Source organism: Pan paniscus, chromosome 1 (assembly GCF_029289425.2).
Source record: "Pan paniscus chromosome 1, NHGRI_mPanPan1-v2.0_pri, whole genome shotgun sequence".
Classification (NCBI taxonomy): Eukaryota; Metazoa; Chordata; class Mammalia; order Primates; family Hominidae; genus Pan; species Pan paniscus.
This window is the reverse complement of record NC_073249.2, coordinates 217,141,254-217,157,713: the sequence shown is the minus strand read 5'-3', so window position 1 is coordinate 217,157,713 and position 16,460 is coordinate 217,141,254. Positions and strand designations below refer to the sequence as shown.

Below are 16,460 nucleotides of genomic sequence, written 5' to 3'. Positions count from 1 at the left end.
CGATCTCCTGACCTCGTGATCCGCCTGCCTCGGCCTCCCAAAGTGCTGGGATTACAGGCGTGAGCCACCGCGCCCGGCCGGCTCTGGATTTTTCTAGAAGTCACCATAACCCCCGGAGCACACTCACCTGCCCACAGACAGCTGAAGATGGTTGCCTGAACAGGATGGCAACCTGCCAGAGCTGTGGCGGCAACAAAATAAAAGTCAGGAATCAGCTTCCTTCAGGAAGAATTTTAATGGTTTAAAAATATGTATGTACAAAAGCAGCACCAGCATTTGGTGCTTCCAGTCCACAGGCGCCACGTGTCTTCCAGGACTATCTCTGTGGCCAGTTGTACCTGAAGCCTCTGCAGAGAGTACAAAAACAACAGTTATTTCTTCCGGGTTGGTTGGATGTTCTCAGATGGTTTACAAAATGGTGCAAACCTTAATCATGCAGAACAGAGGAAGAATGGTTTGTTCAGGGGCCCCAGAGAACTCGGCGGCCCACCAGAGTTGGCTGAGCTGAGCAGCATCTTGAGAAGGCAGACCTGTTTTTCCTGCCCTCGGGCAAGTCCCCTGACCTCAGGGTCGGCTTAATTATTAGGATTTTATGTTTTTAACAAAAACATTTGGCTGGGTGCAGTGGCTCACACCTGTAATCCCAGTACTCTGGGAGGCCAAGGCGGGAGGATCAATTGAGGCCAGGAGTTTGAGACCAGCCTGGCCAACATGGCAAAACCCCATCTCTACTAAAAATACAAAAACAGGCCGGGCGCGGTGGCTCACGCCTGTAATCCCAGCACTTTGGGAGGCCGAGGCGGGCGGATCACAAGGTCAGGAGATCGAGACCATCCTGGCTAACATGGTGAAACCCCGTCTCTACTAAAAAAATACAAAAAATTAGCTGGGCGTCATGGCGGGCGCCTGTGGTCCCAGCTACTAGAGAGGCTGAGGCAGGAGAATGGCATGAACCCGGGAGGCGGAGCTTGCAGTGAGCCGAGATCGCGCCACTGCACTCCAGCCTGGGCGACAGACCGAGACTCCGTCTCAAAAAAAAAAAAACAAAACATTAGCCGGGCATGATGGCAGGCACCTGTAATCCCAGCTACTCGGGAGGCTGAGGTGAGAGACTTGCTTGAACCCAGGAGGTGGAGGTTGCAGTGAGCTGAGATTGTGCCACTGCACTCCAGCCTGGGTGACAGAATGAGACTCTCACAAAACAAAACCAAACCAAGCCAAACCACTCCTCAACAACAAGGATAACCCACATGTGCTTACTTTTTCCTCATTCCTAATAGGCTGGTCCAGGAAAATTTCACAACTATTCACACCTATTTCCCCTGAGGTGACCCCAGGAAACACGGTAACTAGAGAGCCAGGAACAAGGGGAATCTGAGTCCTGGGGTGCAGTGCCTGGCTCTGTGATGTGTGGCACAGAGCAAATCACCTCCCGCCCTTGTTTTCCGAGTGGCGTGAGGGACCTGGCTGTGGGAGGTTCTCTGAGTCGTCCTGGTTGAAGACCCCTGGGCACTCGCTCCCCAGCTACTCCCCACGGACCGCACCACGCAGGGCAGGTGCTTTCTCACTGGGCTCCCTGGGCCACACCGCCGTCCACCACATACCTGTCTGACTTTCCAGTTGGAAAGGACATGCTTTTGTTTCCCACCGACTGTTTAATTTTTTTGGCTGCAATGCATTTCTGAAAAGAAAAGAAACCGTTTAAGCTGGGTGGGCACCTTGACTACAAGATACACAGAAAAACACACCTGATCTCAGGTGGCCAAAGATTCTAGCAGCACGGGAGTGACTTTAGATTCCCTGCGAGAGGACGTTTCTGTGTCTCTGAAGGCAAGGCCGCCAGGATGCGCTGCAAGAGGAACAGGAGGGCCCCAAAGCAGCCCTGCCCCCACGCCTGTGGAAGCTGCAGCCACGCTGTTTCCCTGGCACCAGCATCAACACCCACGAGGGGTGAATGCAGGCTTGTGCTGGCCCCAAAGGGGGTGCTTTTGGCCTGCAGCTATAGTTCCCATGGTAGCAAACACAGAATAATACCCTTTAAAGCCACATGCCAGCTTTTACAGCCTCGTTTTATGAGTTGCTGGGGTAGCTGATCGGTACTCTCTGCCCTTGGGAAGAAATGAGGTGAGGAAAAAGATATGCAAAGGAATGGACTCCTGGATGGGCCTGTCTTCTCAGCAGAGCAGGAGGTCAAAAACAGGTGCCACCGGCGTGCTAAAATCCTCCAGGAGCAGTTCTTACCTTGCCAGACGGGGTCTGTTTATTTGGATCAAACTGAGAAGAAACTTTGGATTTGCTGTTTCCTGAAAGGTAAGAGATGAGAGAGACCTGTGGTCAGGTCAATGAGTTACCACACATCACAGGCTCACAGCGAGGCCGGGACCATGACACTCAGGGAAGCCTTGGCTGTGAGAGCACCCCTGTCACGATGAGGGGCTAGGGCTCATGGCTCACATAAATGAATACACAGCGATCCTGGTCCCTGTGGGCAGTCTGAAAACCAGGCCCATTTCTCTCAGCTCTAGTCCCAGGACCTTAGGGGCAGGTGGCTACAGCAGTGGCCCCCGCACATAAGGAAATCCATTCTGATCTCTGTGCTGGGTGATGCCGTCAGGAACTCGGGCTCTGAGGCGACACTCCTGTATAAAGGGCCATTGTGTGGACTGGCCTCTGCTTTCTCTTTTCCAAAGGAGCATGTTGCTCCGAAGGCTGCTAGAGTCGAGAATGCCATCTGTAGCCCCTTCAAAGCAGACGGACTCTCACAGCCCAAGCAGCCATAGGGGTTCATGTCATAGGCTTTGAGATTTTTCAACAAACAAAATTCTGTGTGTGTGTGTGTGTGTGTGTGTGTGTGTGTGTGTGTGTGTGTGTGAGAGAGAGAGAGAGAGGGTTTATGGGCACAAGTGATAGTGAGGAAGGATGGCACCCTGGTCACAATGGAAGTGACAGGTGATCTTGCTAACCCACCATGGAGGCCACCATGAGTGAGCTCCCGTGGAGGAGGTGGCAATGAGGCTGCAGGCGACTGTCCACATTGCCACGGCCTCTCTGGACTACTCCAACAATTCCTGGCTAGCACCATGCCTTGTGCAGGACTCACTTGGCCCCTATATTGTGGTCTCTTTATGGCTTCCACCCCTCTGACGCGCACAGATGTCCCTGTATGGGGCCCCATTACTTCCTCACCAGCAAAAGCCTTGAAGTCTGACTGGCTGTAGTCGTAAGGCGTAAACTCTTTTTCTGGTGGCTCTGGGTCCTTTGGCTTCTTGGAAATTTTGAGTCGTTTCTTCTCTTGTTTCTGTTCTGTGGTCCTTGGGTCGCTTGTTGCTCGCTCTCTCTTCTTTGCAGCATTTTCTAGCTGTAGATCAGGAACAGATGTGGGGGAGGAACAGGGAGGCACATGGGAACAGGGAACTCCGCCGGCCTCAGCAATAGCTGGGACCCAGCTGCCTAAGTGGTAAGAAGAACAGTCAGTGGTGGGGAGAGGAGCTGTGGCTGGAACTTCGGGACCAACACTCAGGGTCAGCTCAAACAAATTCCTCACTGGACAATGACATGAGGTCATTTAAGAAAGGCAAGCAGGCCAGGTGCAGTGGCTCATGCCTATAATTCCAGTGCTTTGGGCGGCCTAGGTGGGAGGACTGCTTTAGGCAGTCTGAGACCAGCCTGGGCAACATAGCAAGACCCCTATCTCTACAAAAAAAAAAGAAACAAATGTAGCTGGGCATGGTGGTGCGTGATTGTAGTCCTAGCTACTTGGGAGGCTGAGGTGGGAGGATCACTTGAACCCAGGAGTACAAGGCTGCAATGAGCTATAATCGCACCACTGTACTCCAGCCTGGGCATCAGGGTAAGAGTAAGACCATGTCACTATTTTTCTTTTTAAAAGGAAATTAAAAAAAAAAAAAAAAAAAGGAAAGGCAGGGGGCAGGGGTTAAGAATTCGAGTGATAGCCTGGGCAATATAGTGAGACCCCATCTCCACCAAAAACAATAACAAAAAATAGCTGGGAATGGTGGTGTGTGCCTGTGGTCTAGCTACTTGGGTGGTTGAGGAGGGAGGATCGTTTGAGCCCAAGAGTTTGAGGCTGCAGTGAGCTGCAACTGTGCCACTGCACTCCAGCCTGTGCAACAGAGGTAGACACTACTTCAAAAAAAAAAAAAAAGAGTTCCAGAGTGCTCTGGGGTTTCATTCTCTAGAATGCAACATTTTTGTAGGACACAGCAGGACACAACAAGCTTCAGCACTGTAACCTCAATACCTTTTCTACTACTACAGTTGAGTGGTCTGGCATATTTACTGTAAACACAGTGGAAGAAGGTTAAGAGGAATTACAGTATCAATCTTGTGGAGGTTTCGGAAATGAGGTAGACACTAATAGCCAAGCTAAGGTGAACTGGAAAGAAGTCAGGACTTAATATAAAGCACAGGGCAAGCCCCCTAAGATATCCAAGGAAGATCCTGACCACAAGCAGGGGCATCGTTTTTCAAAGGAAAAAGGAGAAAAGCTGGCACATACCACGACCTGCTGTCGGACGGAGACGGCCTGTTCTGCTGCAGCTTTGCACGCCTCCTTTGCCTGTTCCCGGGCAGCTGCAAGGGAGAGAACTTGTCTCTGGAGTTGGTGAATCCAGCAACCACCCTCCCCTCCATCTCCATCCCCCTCCGACTTGGCCTAGCCACAGGGGTTGTCACGGCTGATTCCTCCTCCCTCTCAGGTCCCCGGTCCCCCATCTCTGCAGGACAGGCTGCCTCAGAGCTCAGGCTCAGGTGCTCTGCCCACCTTCACCTACACGTGAGCTGATCCTCCCCAGCCCTGCCTGCTCCTCTTCTGTGAACCTAAATGCTCAGTGGCCTGTGGACCTGAGGGCGTTTAACAGGATCGTCACCATCACCATCGTGGACAAACCTGCTCAAACCAGCTACTTTGGCTGCCAGCAACTCCAGCTTTCCAGCTGCTCAGGACAAAACCTTCATCCAAGGTTCCCTTCCCTTCTCTCACATGCCACATCCACCTCATCATCAAATGCTGTCAGCTTTGCTATGGGACAGATCAAGGCTCTGACAGCTCCTCACCACCTCCTCTGCTCCCACGCTGGTCTCAAAGCCACCATCCCCTCTCGCCTGAGCCACTGCCATGTCTCCTATCCCTTCCTGGACTCCCATCCTGTCCTCTATAGTCTACTGTTGACACAGCAGCCAGAGTGCCACATGTCAGTCACTTCCCCCCCCCGTGTCTGCTCAGCACCCTCCTGGCTTCTGAACTCAGAGTAAAAGGCAGCGTCATCCCGTGGGCCTCTGCTGGCTCCTTCCCCATCTCCTGCTCTTCTCTACCCGCTCTGCTCATGCAGGCCCACTTGCTGCTGCTCAGCATGCCCAGTGAACTAGCCCCAGGGCCTCTGGGCTCGCTGTGCTGTGGCTCCAGAACTCTTCTCTAGGTCACTGCAGGTCTCGTCAATGTGGCATTCATTAGACTGCCTTCTCCAACCACCAACGAGACAGCTACAGCACCTCCAGCACTCCCCACCAATCTCTCTGCACAGCACCTGCTGCCATCTGCCAGGATAGATACTGATTGCCCACCATCCCTCAGCAGAAGGGAAGCCCCACAGGGGCTTCATTCATCGCCGTATCTGGCACTTGGCTGAAACAGCGGGTGTGCAACAGCCATCCTTTAACAGCCGACTGAGTTGCAAGGAAGTGAGTGTTACCTGTTTGCTCAGCTGCCTTCTTCTTGACAGCTTCTTTAGAGTCTTTTTGTACTTGTACCTGGGCCAGCTTCCAACGGTTGCTGATCTATAATGAAAGCAAATATAACAAAAAAAACCCTCCAAAGTCAGCCACCTAAGTCTGTCTTACTTTTCATGAGGTGACGAAGGGCAGGTTAACCTAAGAAGTACACACATTCTAAGTCATAAATTTTCAAATCTAAGGGCATGAAAAATAAATTTCATGCTGGCTTTATTGCTAAAATCCCTATTAAGGACAAAGTGCTACTGTCCTCCAGGCACTGGGCCATCCATCATCTCATTCAATCCCTCTGTAACCCTGGGAAAAAGGTACTGTCATCACCCTCTCTTTAGAGATGAGCAAACAGACTCCGGGAGACTAAATAACTTGTCCAAGGGACATGGTCAGTAAATGACAGAAGCAGACTCAAGGCTGGGCTTCCGCAAGTCTGCTGTGTTTCTTTATGACACCCCACTGACCTATGGCGTTACAACACATGGAGGTGACACTGGGCATAACACACAGGACGTGCAGTTGTTCAGTGTGACATAACCCGTGGGGGGAAAAGAGGAGAGAAGGCAGAAGCCCCACCTGATTCCCCATTTCCAAAAATAGCAAGCTAACTCAGGGACAGGAACAGGGCTGGGGGACCTCTCGGTTTTGCCTAACAAAAGAGCTCTGCTGCCACACAGAGGAAGCCAGTCGCCCATGTCATCAGAGCAGACGCTTCCTAAAGGGAGGAAGGAGGCTGCGAACAACAGTTCACGTGCTGGCTCTGGGGAACATCTCAAGAGGGTCTAGGGGAGGTGTGCTCTCATTCTTACTCATAATGCTGGTAAAAACAAGCCAGATAAGTAAGATAGAGTGTTTTAAAATTAAAGCTGTCACCTTGAAGGGCCTTAAAGTAACAGACATCTATAAAAATGCATCAAGCTGTATATTTAATATTTGTGTACTTTACTACATATAGATTAAACCTCAATTTAAAAACCGCAAATGAAGATTTGTTTCTTACAAAGTTTCCAAGTGCTTTTCTTTTTCTTTTTTGGCTAGAGTTCGCTCTGTCGCGCAGGTTGGAGTGCAGTGGCGCAACCTCGGCTCACTGCAAGCTCCGCCCCCCAGGTTCAAGCGATTCTCCTGCCTCAGCCCCCCGAGTAGCTGGGGCAGGCGCCAGCCCCCCGAGTACAGGCGCCTGCCACGACGCCTGGCTAATTTTTTGTATTTTTAGTAGAGACGGGGTTTCACCATGTTAGCCAGGATGGTTTTGATCTCCTGACCTCATGATCCGCCCGCCTCGGCCTCTCAAAGTGCTGGGATTACAGGCGTGAGCCACCATGCCCAGCCCAAGTGCTTTTAAGAATCTCACTGAAGTTCTGGACCCTTTCCCTAGAAACAATGCTAGAAAATAAAGGGCTTTTGCATTCATTTTCAGGGGATTCACAGATGAGATAGGCTTGTCTAAAACAGAAACCTGGTATGAATAATTAAGAAATCCCCTTTTCTTAGAAAGTCTCTTTCAGGGCCAGGCGCAGTAGCTCACGTCTGTAGTCCCAGCACTTTGGGAGGCCAAGGCGGGTGGATCAGCTGAGGTCAGGAGTTCGAGACCAGCCTGGTCAACATGGTGAAACCCCATCTCTACAAAAATTAGCCAGGCATGACAGCAGGTGCCTGTAATCCCAGCTACTTGGGAGGCTGAGGCAGAACTGCTTGAACCTGGGAGGTGGAGGTTGCAGTGAGCCAAGATTGTGCCACTGCACTCCAGCCTGGGTGACAAAGCGAGACTCCCTCTCAAAAAAAAAAAAAAAAAAAAAAAAAGAAAGTCTCTTTTAGAACAGGTGACAAGTCCACTTACTTCATAGATTTTGGTTGATGGATCGAACTTCGCTGCCTGAGAGACGGGAGCACGATGTCCCAGTGAGGGCAGAAACTGGAGGAAGGAAATGGCTGTGTGAAACGCTGCCAGGAACAGAATCTAGAGCCATGGGGCAGAAGTGCTCAGATGGGGGGTTGCTGGTGCCGTGTCAGCGTCTTTGCCAGGACACCAGGGCAGCTGACACACTGGCTTCAGAGGCTTCCTTCCCAGGTAAAAGCATGTACAGCTGTAGGCATCTCTGCATATCCTGTCAGCCCTGACAAAACTACTACTCACCATCCTAAATGGATTTTCAAAGGACTCCATGATGTTCTGGGCTTTTTTCTGTGCAACTGTCAATGGACCCTTTTTACTGTCTTCAGCACTAGGTTCCTGCAGGGACAGACAAAAAACGATCACTAATGACCATGATCATCTGTGACATCAAGATGCAAGCAAGAGAGCAACAGTTAACAGTGATTTTTTTTTTTTTTTTTTCTGGAGACAGAGTCTCGCTCTTTTGCCCAGACTAGAGTGCAGTGGTGTGATCTCTGCTCACTGCAACCTCCACCTCCTGTGTTCAAGCGATTCTCCTGCCTCAGCCTCCCGAGTAGCTGGGATTACAAGCACGTGCCACCATGCCCAGCTAATTTTTGTATTTTTAGCAGAGACCAGGTTTCACCATATTGGCCAGGCTGGTCTTGAACTCCTGACCTCAAGTGGTCCACCCGCCTTGGCTTCCCAAAGTGCTGGGATTACAGGCGTGAGCCACCGCACGCACCCGGCCAGTAACAGTGATATTAATACCAATGGCTAAGGCTAATTTTTCATACACTCTCTTATGTATAAGGCGTTGTGTCTGCAACAGCACACAGTAGCATTTCAATATCAATGTGCTGGATCAGTGAATTCTGAGCATGTCCTCATAGCCTATGAGGTGGTATTACTCTCACCACCTTACAGAGGAGGAAACTGAGGCCTACAGAGGTTGTGACAGTCTTTCAGAGGCTTGCAGTGAATACAAGCAGACCAAGGATCTAAACCCACCATGGTCTGGCTCTAGAACATGAGGTCTTAATTGATGCCTGAAATTTATTTTATGTATGTATGTATTATTTTTTTGAGTGGAGTCTTGCTCTGTTGCCCAGGTTGGAGTGCAGTGGTGCCATCTCTGCTCACTGCAACCTCCGCCTCCTGGATTGAAGTGATTCTCCTGCCTCAGCCTCACGAGTAGCTGGGATTACAAGCGTGCGCCACAACGCCCGGCTAATTAAAGACAGGGTTTCACCATGTTGGCCAGGCTGGTCTCAAACTCCTGACCTCAGGTGATATGCCCGCCTTGCCCTCCAAAAGTGCTGGGATTACAGGTGTGAGCCACCACGCCAGGCCTGAAATTTAGTATTACATATCTTTATAGGGAATCATTGAAATTATGCAACAAAATGCTGCTTCCAACTGGGTTCATAAATATGTGCTATCCTTTTGCTTCATCTGTAATTATGCCCCCTTGCAACACAAGAGTGCAGGGAGACCACAGCCTCCTTTACACCAAACAGCACTTCCGTATCAAAGCAGCCCAGAGCTCATGCTAACACGCTTAGCTGCTAAATCATCTTCATGACTCAAATGAGCTCTGACGTCAGCTAAAGCACCTAGTATTTTCTCATTAATTGCTAAAGCAAGGCCCAATCTAGATTTATGTAATTAAGTTAAAAACCAAAGTGAAGCCTGGGCGACATGGTGAAACCCCACCTCTACAAAACATACAAAAATTGGCTGGGCATGGTGGCACACACCTGTAGTCCCAGCTACTCGAGAGAAGGCTGGGGCAGAGGGATTGCTTAAGCCCAGGAGGCAGAGGTTGCAGTGAGCCAGGATGGTGCCACTGCACTCCCACCTGGGTGACAGGATGAGATCCTGTCACAAAAAAAAAAAAAAAAAAAAAAATTTGCCGGGTGTGGTGGCTCATGCCTGTAATCCCAGCACTTTGGGAGGCTTAGGTGGGTGGATCGCCTGAGGTCAGGCATTCAAGACCAGCCTGGCCAACACAGTGAAACCCCATCTCTATTAAAAATATAAAATATTAGCTAAGTATGGTGGCGGGCGCCTGCAATCCCAGCTACTAGGGAAGCTGAGGCAGGAGAATCTCTTGAACCTGGGAGGTGGAGGTTGCAGTGAGCCGAGATGATGCCGCTGCACTCCAGCCTGTGCAACAAGAGCGAAACTGCATCTCAAAAAACCAAACAAAACAAACAAACAAAAAAAGTGAAATAGCTGGGTGCAGTGACTCATGCCTGTAATCCCAGCTACTCAGGAGGCTGAGGCAGGAGGATCGTTTGAGCCTCAGAAGTCAAGGCTGCAGTGAGCCATGATTGTGCCACTGCATTCCAGCCTGGGTGGCAGAACAAGATTGTCTCAAAAAAAAAAAAAATCATTTCTCTTCTTCACTGAAAGCACACATATGTGGTGCTGGGGTCAGGCAGGAAGCTATGGGCAGCGCACATTCTACAGTTCATCGGACAGTATACCCATGCCACGCCTGCTGGGCATCCAGGTGAACCGTTTTTCCTCCGCCACCACTGCAGCTCGTCTGGAAAGCCCTGCTTGTGTGTTCTCTTAGCGCAGGCCCTCCTCCCACGAGGTGCTGTTCGACAACAGGACGTCAGCCTTTCCTGGAAGGTTTCTTCACACAGAGCTCAAGAGAATCCCCCATCCACGTCCCCAGACCACCTCCTCCAGAGTGGTCAGTGCCACCTTGCTCATTGGTCTCTATGCCTCTCCCAGCACTGCTGGGTTTTGCTCTCAGCATTAGTCTCCGAGTGTATGCAACGCTCCAGGCAGACAGCCTGCTGGATAAATCCAGTAAATCCCAGGGGGTCCTCATCACCTCAGTGAAGTTTCTGTGCTACTCACATTAAATAACGTGATGACAGCTGTGGCAATCAGGCACGTGGTACCCAGCAAGTTATCTTCTTTTTCATCAGGGAAGAGGCTCGCCTGCTTCTGAACTGGCACAGATCCTAGAGGAGCAGAAGATAATAAGGTCAAAGCCTACAGAATTTTGTTTATTTTTTCTTTTTGAGATGGAGTTTTACTGTAGTCCCCTAGGCTGGAGTACAATGGCACAATCTCGGCTCACTGCAACCTCCGCCTCCTCGGTTCAAGTGATTCTCCTGCCTCTGCCTCCTAAGTAGCTAAGATTACAGGCGCCCACCACCAGGCCAGCTAATTTTTGTATTTTTAGTAGAGATGGGGTTTCACCATGTTGGCCAGGCTGGTCTCAAACTCCTGACCTCAGGTGATCTACCCGCCTCAGCCTTCCAATATGCTGGCATTACAGGCATAAGCCACCACGCCCAGCCAAGCCTACAGAATTTTAGACAAGGTAGCTGTGTCCCAACCTCTTCGGGACAGTCAGGAGGGCTCTCGACTTTACCACTGGTCGGGATGATTGGATAGCCATCCGGAGGGGCATGGGAGCAGTCGTGAGGTCCAAAGAGAACATTCTCCAATCTCTGCATTAAAAGACACCAGCAGGCTGGCATGTAAAACGCGCAAGCCGGCAGTAGCTTTCTGCCAGCTGTCAGCACAGGCCTCTGTCAGAGGTGTACTTGCACTGGCTGTGACTTGACGTTTTCCCTCCCGGGGGAGAAAACAGATCCGACACTCTACCTCGGCACTGGGCAGCGGTCCGCTCTTCTTCACTCCGGCTGCAACTTCAGACTAAGGATAAAAACGAAAGGAATTGAGGAAAGTTGCCTAAGCACCTCAAGTCCAACCCCCAGTCCCCAGCGCTGACTGTGTTCCTTCACCAGCCTGTTTCTCAAAAGCCCAGAGATTTTCTTTCCTCTCTTCACTCCTTACAGTGCCTGGCATGATAATTATTTGGTGCTCAATAATTATTTGTAGAATGAAAGAATAAAGCTCTTTAACATGACTAAGCACAATAGGAAGGATTCCAAAGAGCTTGAAAAAGACTCTTCTCTAGTAACCAAGGTCTCTCTTTACTTGGACAAAGTACAGAGCTTACAAGGACATTTTTAACACAAAAATTGCAAATGTGGGGCTGGCAGGTGGCTCACAACTGTAATTCCAGCACTTTGGGAGGCCGAGGTGGGAGGACTGCTTGAGCCCACGGGTTCAAGACCAGTCTGGGAAACACAGCAAGACCCATCTCTACAAAAAATTTAAAAAAACATAGGTGGGTATGGTGGTGTATGCCTGCGGTCCCAGCTGCTCAGGAGGCTAAGGTGGGAGCCTAGCAGATGGAGGCTACAGTGAGCCATGATTGCACCACTGCACTCCAGCCTGGGTGACAGAGCAAGACCCTGTCTCAAAACAACAACAACAAAAAAAAAACAAAAGAAAACTGGCTGCCATTGTCAGCATTTGCTACGAAGTCTCATCAATCTTTTCTTCTGATGCTTCCTACACCTGTTCTTTCCTTCCCAGTGTGTGATTCCTCACTCATTCAGGGAGCTATCACTTGACATCTGGGCCATCGCCAGGCTCCCAAAACTAGCTCCCTCTGCTGAGGTCACCGCTCCATCTCACTCCACCACATTAGCTGCCTTAGAACAGTGAATTGGCCCAGTTACCAGACAGTACTTGCTGCTGAATCATCAAAGCTAAGGTCATAAATAAAGAGTCTCAGCTCTCAACTATCATAAAAAAAAGCAGCTAAATTCATCAAGACACACACACTGGATTTCCTAAGCCCTATTATTTCCCTAGGGTTGTTCAGAATGCAGACCAGCTCATGAATCTAGGAAGCCACAAGGAATAAGACATTAGCAGAAAAAACAGGCCTGCTAAGGTTGGGCATGATGGCTCACGCCTGTAATCCCAGCACTTCGGGAGGCCCAGGTGGTGGATCACCTGAGGTTAGGAGTTCGAGACCAGCCTGGCCAACATGGTGAAACCCCGCCTCTACTAAAAATACAAAATTAGCCAGGTGTGGTGGTGCATGCCTGTAATCCCAGCGACTCAGGAGGTTGAGTCAGGAGAACTGCTTGAATCCAGGAGGCGGAGGTTGCAGTGAGCCGAGATCACGCCACTGCACTCCAGCCTGGAGACAGAGCGAAACTCCGTCTAAAAAAAAACAAAAAAAAACAAAAAAAACCCGGCTTGCTAAGTTGGGACCCTTCAGTAGAAAATCTTTTTTTTTTTTTTGAGACGGAGTCTCGCTCTGCCTCCCAGGCTGGAGTGCAGTGGCGCGATCTCGGCTCACTGCAACCTCCGCCTCCCGGATTCAAGCAATTCTCCTGCCTCAGCCTCCGGAGTAGCTGGGATTACAGGCGTGCACCATACGCCTGGCTAATTTTTTGTATTTTTAGTAGAGATGGGGTTTCACCATGTTGGCCAGGCTGGTCTCGAACTCCTGACCTGAAATGATCCAGCCACCTCAGCCTCCCAAAGTGCTGAGATTATAGGCGTGAGCCACCGTACCCAGCCGCAGAAAAGCTTCTTACCTTGAGCAGGGGCATCTCTCGGGCCTGCTGGATTAAAAGGTGCATTTCGTTGATCTGCTGCCGCACAAGGGGCGGTACTGGGTTGCAGCAAGCTATGATGCCCTGAGGTTCCCTGAAGACAAGTAAGAACACACTCAACTTGTCACTCAGAAACGCAGCCCTTAAAGGCTTCCGGATAAGAATAATGACTGGGTAAAGCCAGGCTGCCACCTAAGCTGAAGCTACAGGTAGGTGACTAAGGAAACACTGATGTCAGGCCAGCCTAGGCCAACTTCTCCATGTGTTCTTTGCGACACCAAGCTTTAAGTGGATCCCTCTTGGAGCCTGACTCCCACAATCAGGGAGAGCTGAAAGTAAGTGCCACAGCACTGTGGATTCTCAATTCCGCAGGGGGCAACCAACGGGCTGTGGATTTTCATTCTTGCTTATACTTCAATCAAGATCACAAAACGTTTAAGATCATGAGCTGCTTTAATTTGGAAGAAAGTATAGATGACAGAATCTGGGACATTTTCTTCCCTTGCAAGTAGATGCTATAAGGCTCAGAGACTTAAACTCAAACTAAGGCATAATCATTGAAATGATTCCAGTTCAGAAGTTTTAGTGCTTAAATGGCAGCCTGAGGGCAGAAATTCTATATTCCTTCAATTTGCTACCTTCCAAGCTTAGAGCATTAATCTCTGAGTAAGCAGCCTTGGGTAATAGCAACCAGAAAAGCTTGATTTTGAAGAACATCAGATCTACTGAGAAAGTCAGAACATATTAATCAGATTTGAAACTCACTTAGGCAGTTCTTCAGCTATTTTCAGCATCATGTGGTTTGGCAGTACATATCTGGAAAAAAAAAACAACACACACACACACACACACACACACACACACACACACACACACAGTGGGGACACATTACATTCAGCCAGTAAGTTCCATTAGAAGCTGTCACATAGGGGAAATAACCAGCTTTCATAGCAAAAGAAAAAAGCCCATTATTTACTTGTTATTAGATCTCCTCAGTCTGGAAACAAGTATTAAAAGAACCTCTAATCGCTTACCCATAACTTTCATCTTCCCTGCGAGCTGTTTTATCCCTCCAGGCAAACAGCAGCTGAAAGGCTGTCAACTGCTGTGTGTTAAGGTGCTTCTTCTGCTTCCTGTAGAGTTCAAGGTAGGACTCATCCGTGAAGATAGGTTTGATGAATTTCTACAAAGTATTAGAGAACATTCAAAATCAACGGGAATCAAAATTGTGCCCTGGGCTCTGCAAAATGTTTGGCTCTTTTCATGAATGTAAGGAGCAAACCTAAGAACTAGAACCTGGCCAGACACAGAGCCCGAGTGTCGCGGTCTGTGTGACTGCGGCTGAGGTGTACCTTGAGGCAGATGTCCCTGCTCCGTTGCCACACCACCTGCAGCTGCACGGGCTGCCCGTTGCCGCGCTCCCACATCTCCAGCCTCATTTTGTCATAGATATATAGCAGGTAATGGGTGTCATCCCGGGCGTAGCTGAGCATCTCCTCGGGCAGAGGGCTGGAATTGCAGAGGACAATGTTTTACTGATTGCCCCCAAGGACAGCAATTCAATTTGTCTATTCCTTGGGTGCTGGGGCTTCCTTAGACCCTTCCAATATGAAAGATCCTTTCATAGTCAATACTGCAGTTATGCCAACATTTCCTGCATTTTAACATGATAAACCATTATTTTAACAGCTGGGTACAATTGGAGGCAGGGTAATGCGGTGGTTAAAATAAGGGCACTGTCAGCTACTCTGGACACACACAAGAGGCAGTAGGAAAGGGGCCACTGGTGTCCTGAGTTCAAATCTCAGCTCCAGATGTCTGTCCTTGGACAAGTTCCTTAACCTCTTTGGGCTGACCCACCTAACTTGTGAAATGGGAACCAGGTACTTCATAGGCTGTTGTGAGGACTACACAGGACCACATCCTTGAAGCACTTAGCCCAGAGCTTGGCACAGGGTAAGGGCTCCGTAACAGGGAGTGGTTTTTAGATTTTATCAATTTTTATCTTTTATTTGGACTTTATCAGTCCAAATGTAATTTTACTTTTATATTTAGAAATTCTGGCATTCTGGGCCAGGCGCGGTGGCTCACGCCTGTAATCCCAGCACTTTGGGAGGCGGAGGCGGGAGGATCACCTGAGGTCAGGAGTTTGAGACCAGTCTGACCAACATGGAGAAACCTCGTCTCTACTGAAAATACAAAATTAGCTGGGCGTGGTGGCGCATGCCTGTAATCCTAGCTACTCAGGAGGCTGAGGCAGGAGAATTGCTTGAACCCGGGAGGCAGAGGTTGTGGTGAGCCGAGATCGCGCCATTGCACTCCAGCCTGGGCAAGAGTGAAACTGCATCTCAAAAAAAAAAAAAAAGAAAAAAAGAAATTCTGGCATTCTGGCATGTGGAATTCCTGAAAAAGCTCAGTAGCACCTTCCTATGACAGGTGCAACCTCGGAGAGGTAGCAACCAAGCGGAAAACGACCAAGCTGAGCAAGGCCTGCAGGAAGTGGGGCAAAACTGCTACCTTATGCCACAAAAAAACGCTCAGTATAAAGCTAAACAACAGTGTCCCTTAGAATTCTTTCCCACCTATGGAAGATCATCTTACACACACACACACACACACACACAATCATCCCTACGGAAGATCTTACACACACACAAAATCATCTAGTAGAAAGATCCCAGTTTCAAACAAAAGACCAGCATGGGCAAATACTGATGCGGCACCTCTTTTTCAGCCACTATTTCCATGAAACACAGTGTAACTGCATCAGCCCATCATAAAGTCCACCTTATCATTAAAAAATTTCCTACCACTTTTACGCTGCTGAAGATGCCTGGCGAAAAGCCTGATGCCATTCATCTCAATGAGCGTGGTAGGGCTCAAACCCAGGTCTCTCTGGACGACAGGTTAATGAATAATCACTTTCTTCTGCCACCCACATTTCCTCATTAAGAGCAAACTGACCGTATTCTCCAATCAGCCAGCTGATATTGCTTGTTTGAGTCCACGTTGCAGTAGAGTTTCAGGAGATGATCGAGTGAGTGCCTGCCCAGGTTAAGAAGGCGTGCTGCCTGATGAGTATCAAACATGTTTACTACATACAACCCAAAGTCTTTCTGTAGCCATTCTATGTCTGAATCAGCACCATGGAAGACCTGAAAACAGAACCAAAGTCATGTAGTACACTTGTAGCAGGCCACTCATGCTCGGAAATTAACTCTGCCTCTAGTTTATTAGAACACTGAAATTAGAAGGTAGTCTCCGCTGTCCCATCTGTAGTGCAGTGGTGTGATCTTGGCTCACTGCAACTTCTGCCTCCCATGCTCCAGCAATCCTCCCACCTCAGCATCCCAAGTAGTTGGGACTACAGCGTGCCACCACGCCCAGCT

The 16,460-nt window shown here is 49.4% G+C and overlaps 1 protein-coding gene across 4 annotated transcripts in view; it reads right to left on the bottom strand.

The window, feature by feature from the left end:
- Positions 1-216: 216 nt before the first annotated feature.
- Positions 217-16,460, bottom strand: part of EXOSC10 (exosome component 10) — a 35,214-nt gene continuing 18,970 nt past the window's right edge. Inside the window, exons 10-25 of one of the 4 annotated variants that reach the window (XM_008975616.3) lie at positions 16,036-16,226; positions 14,424-14,580; positions 14,106-14,254; positions 13,837-13,887; positions 13,054-13,165; positions 11,255-11,305; positions 11,019-11,097; positions 10,496-10,602; positions 7,880-7,975; positions 7,583-7,657; positions 5,712-5,796; positions 4,520-4,593; positions 3,187-3,358; positions 2,242-2,303; positions 1,605-1,681; positions 217-347 (exon numbers count right to left, since the gene is read on the bottom strand). In XM_008975616.3, coding sequence (XP_008973864.3) covers positions 317-347; positions 1,605-1,681; positions 2,242-2,303; positions 3,187-3,358; positions 4,520-4,593; positions 5,712-5,796; positions 7,583-7,657; positions 7,880-7,975; positions 10,496-10,602; positions 11,019-11,097; positions 11,255-11,305; positions 13,054-13,165; positions 13,837-13,887; positions 14,106-14,254; positions 14,424-14,580; positions 16,036-16,226 — 1,569 coding nt within the window. In that variant the 3' untranslated portion in view covers positions 217-316. Of the gene's footprint in view, positions 348-1,604; positions 1,682-2,241; positions 2,304-3,186; positions 3,359-4,519; positions 4,609-5,711; positions 5,797-7,582; positions 7,658-7,879; positions 7,976-10,495; positions 10,603-11,018; positions 11,098-11,254; positions 11,306-13,053; positions 13,166-13,836; positions 13,888-14,105; positions 14,255-14,423; positions 14,581-16,035; positions 16,227-16,460 lie in introns of all 4 variants that reach the window. The other 3 variants (XM_008975615.3, XM_063594693.1, XM_063594694.1) reach the window with 3 other exon arrangements.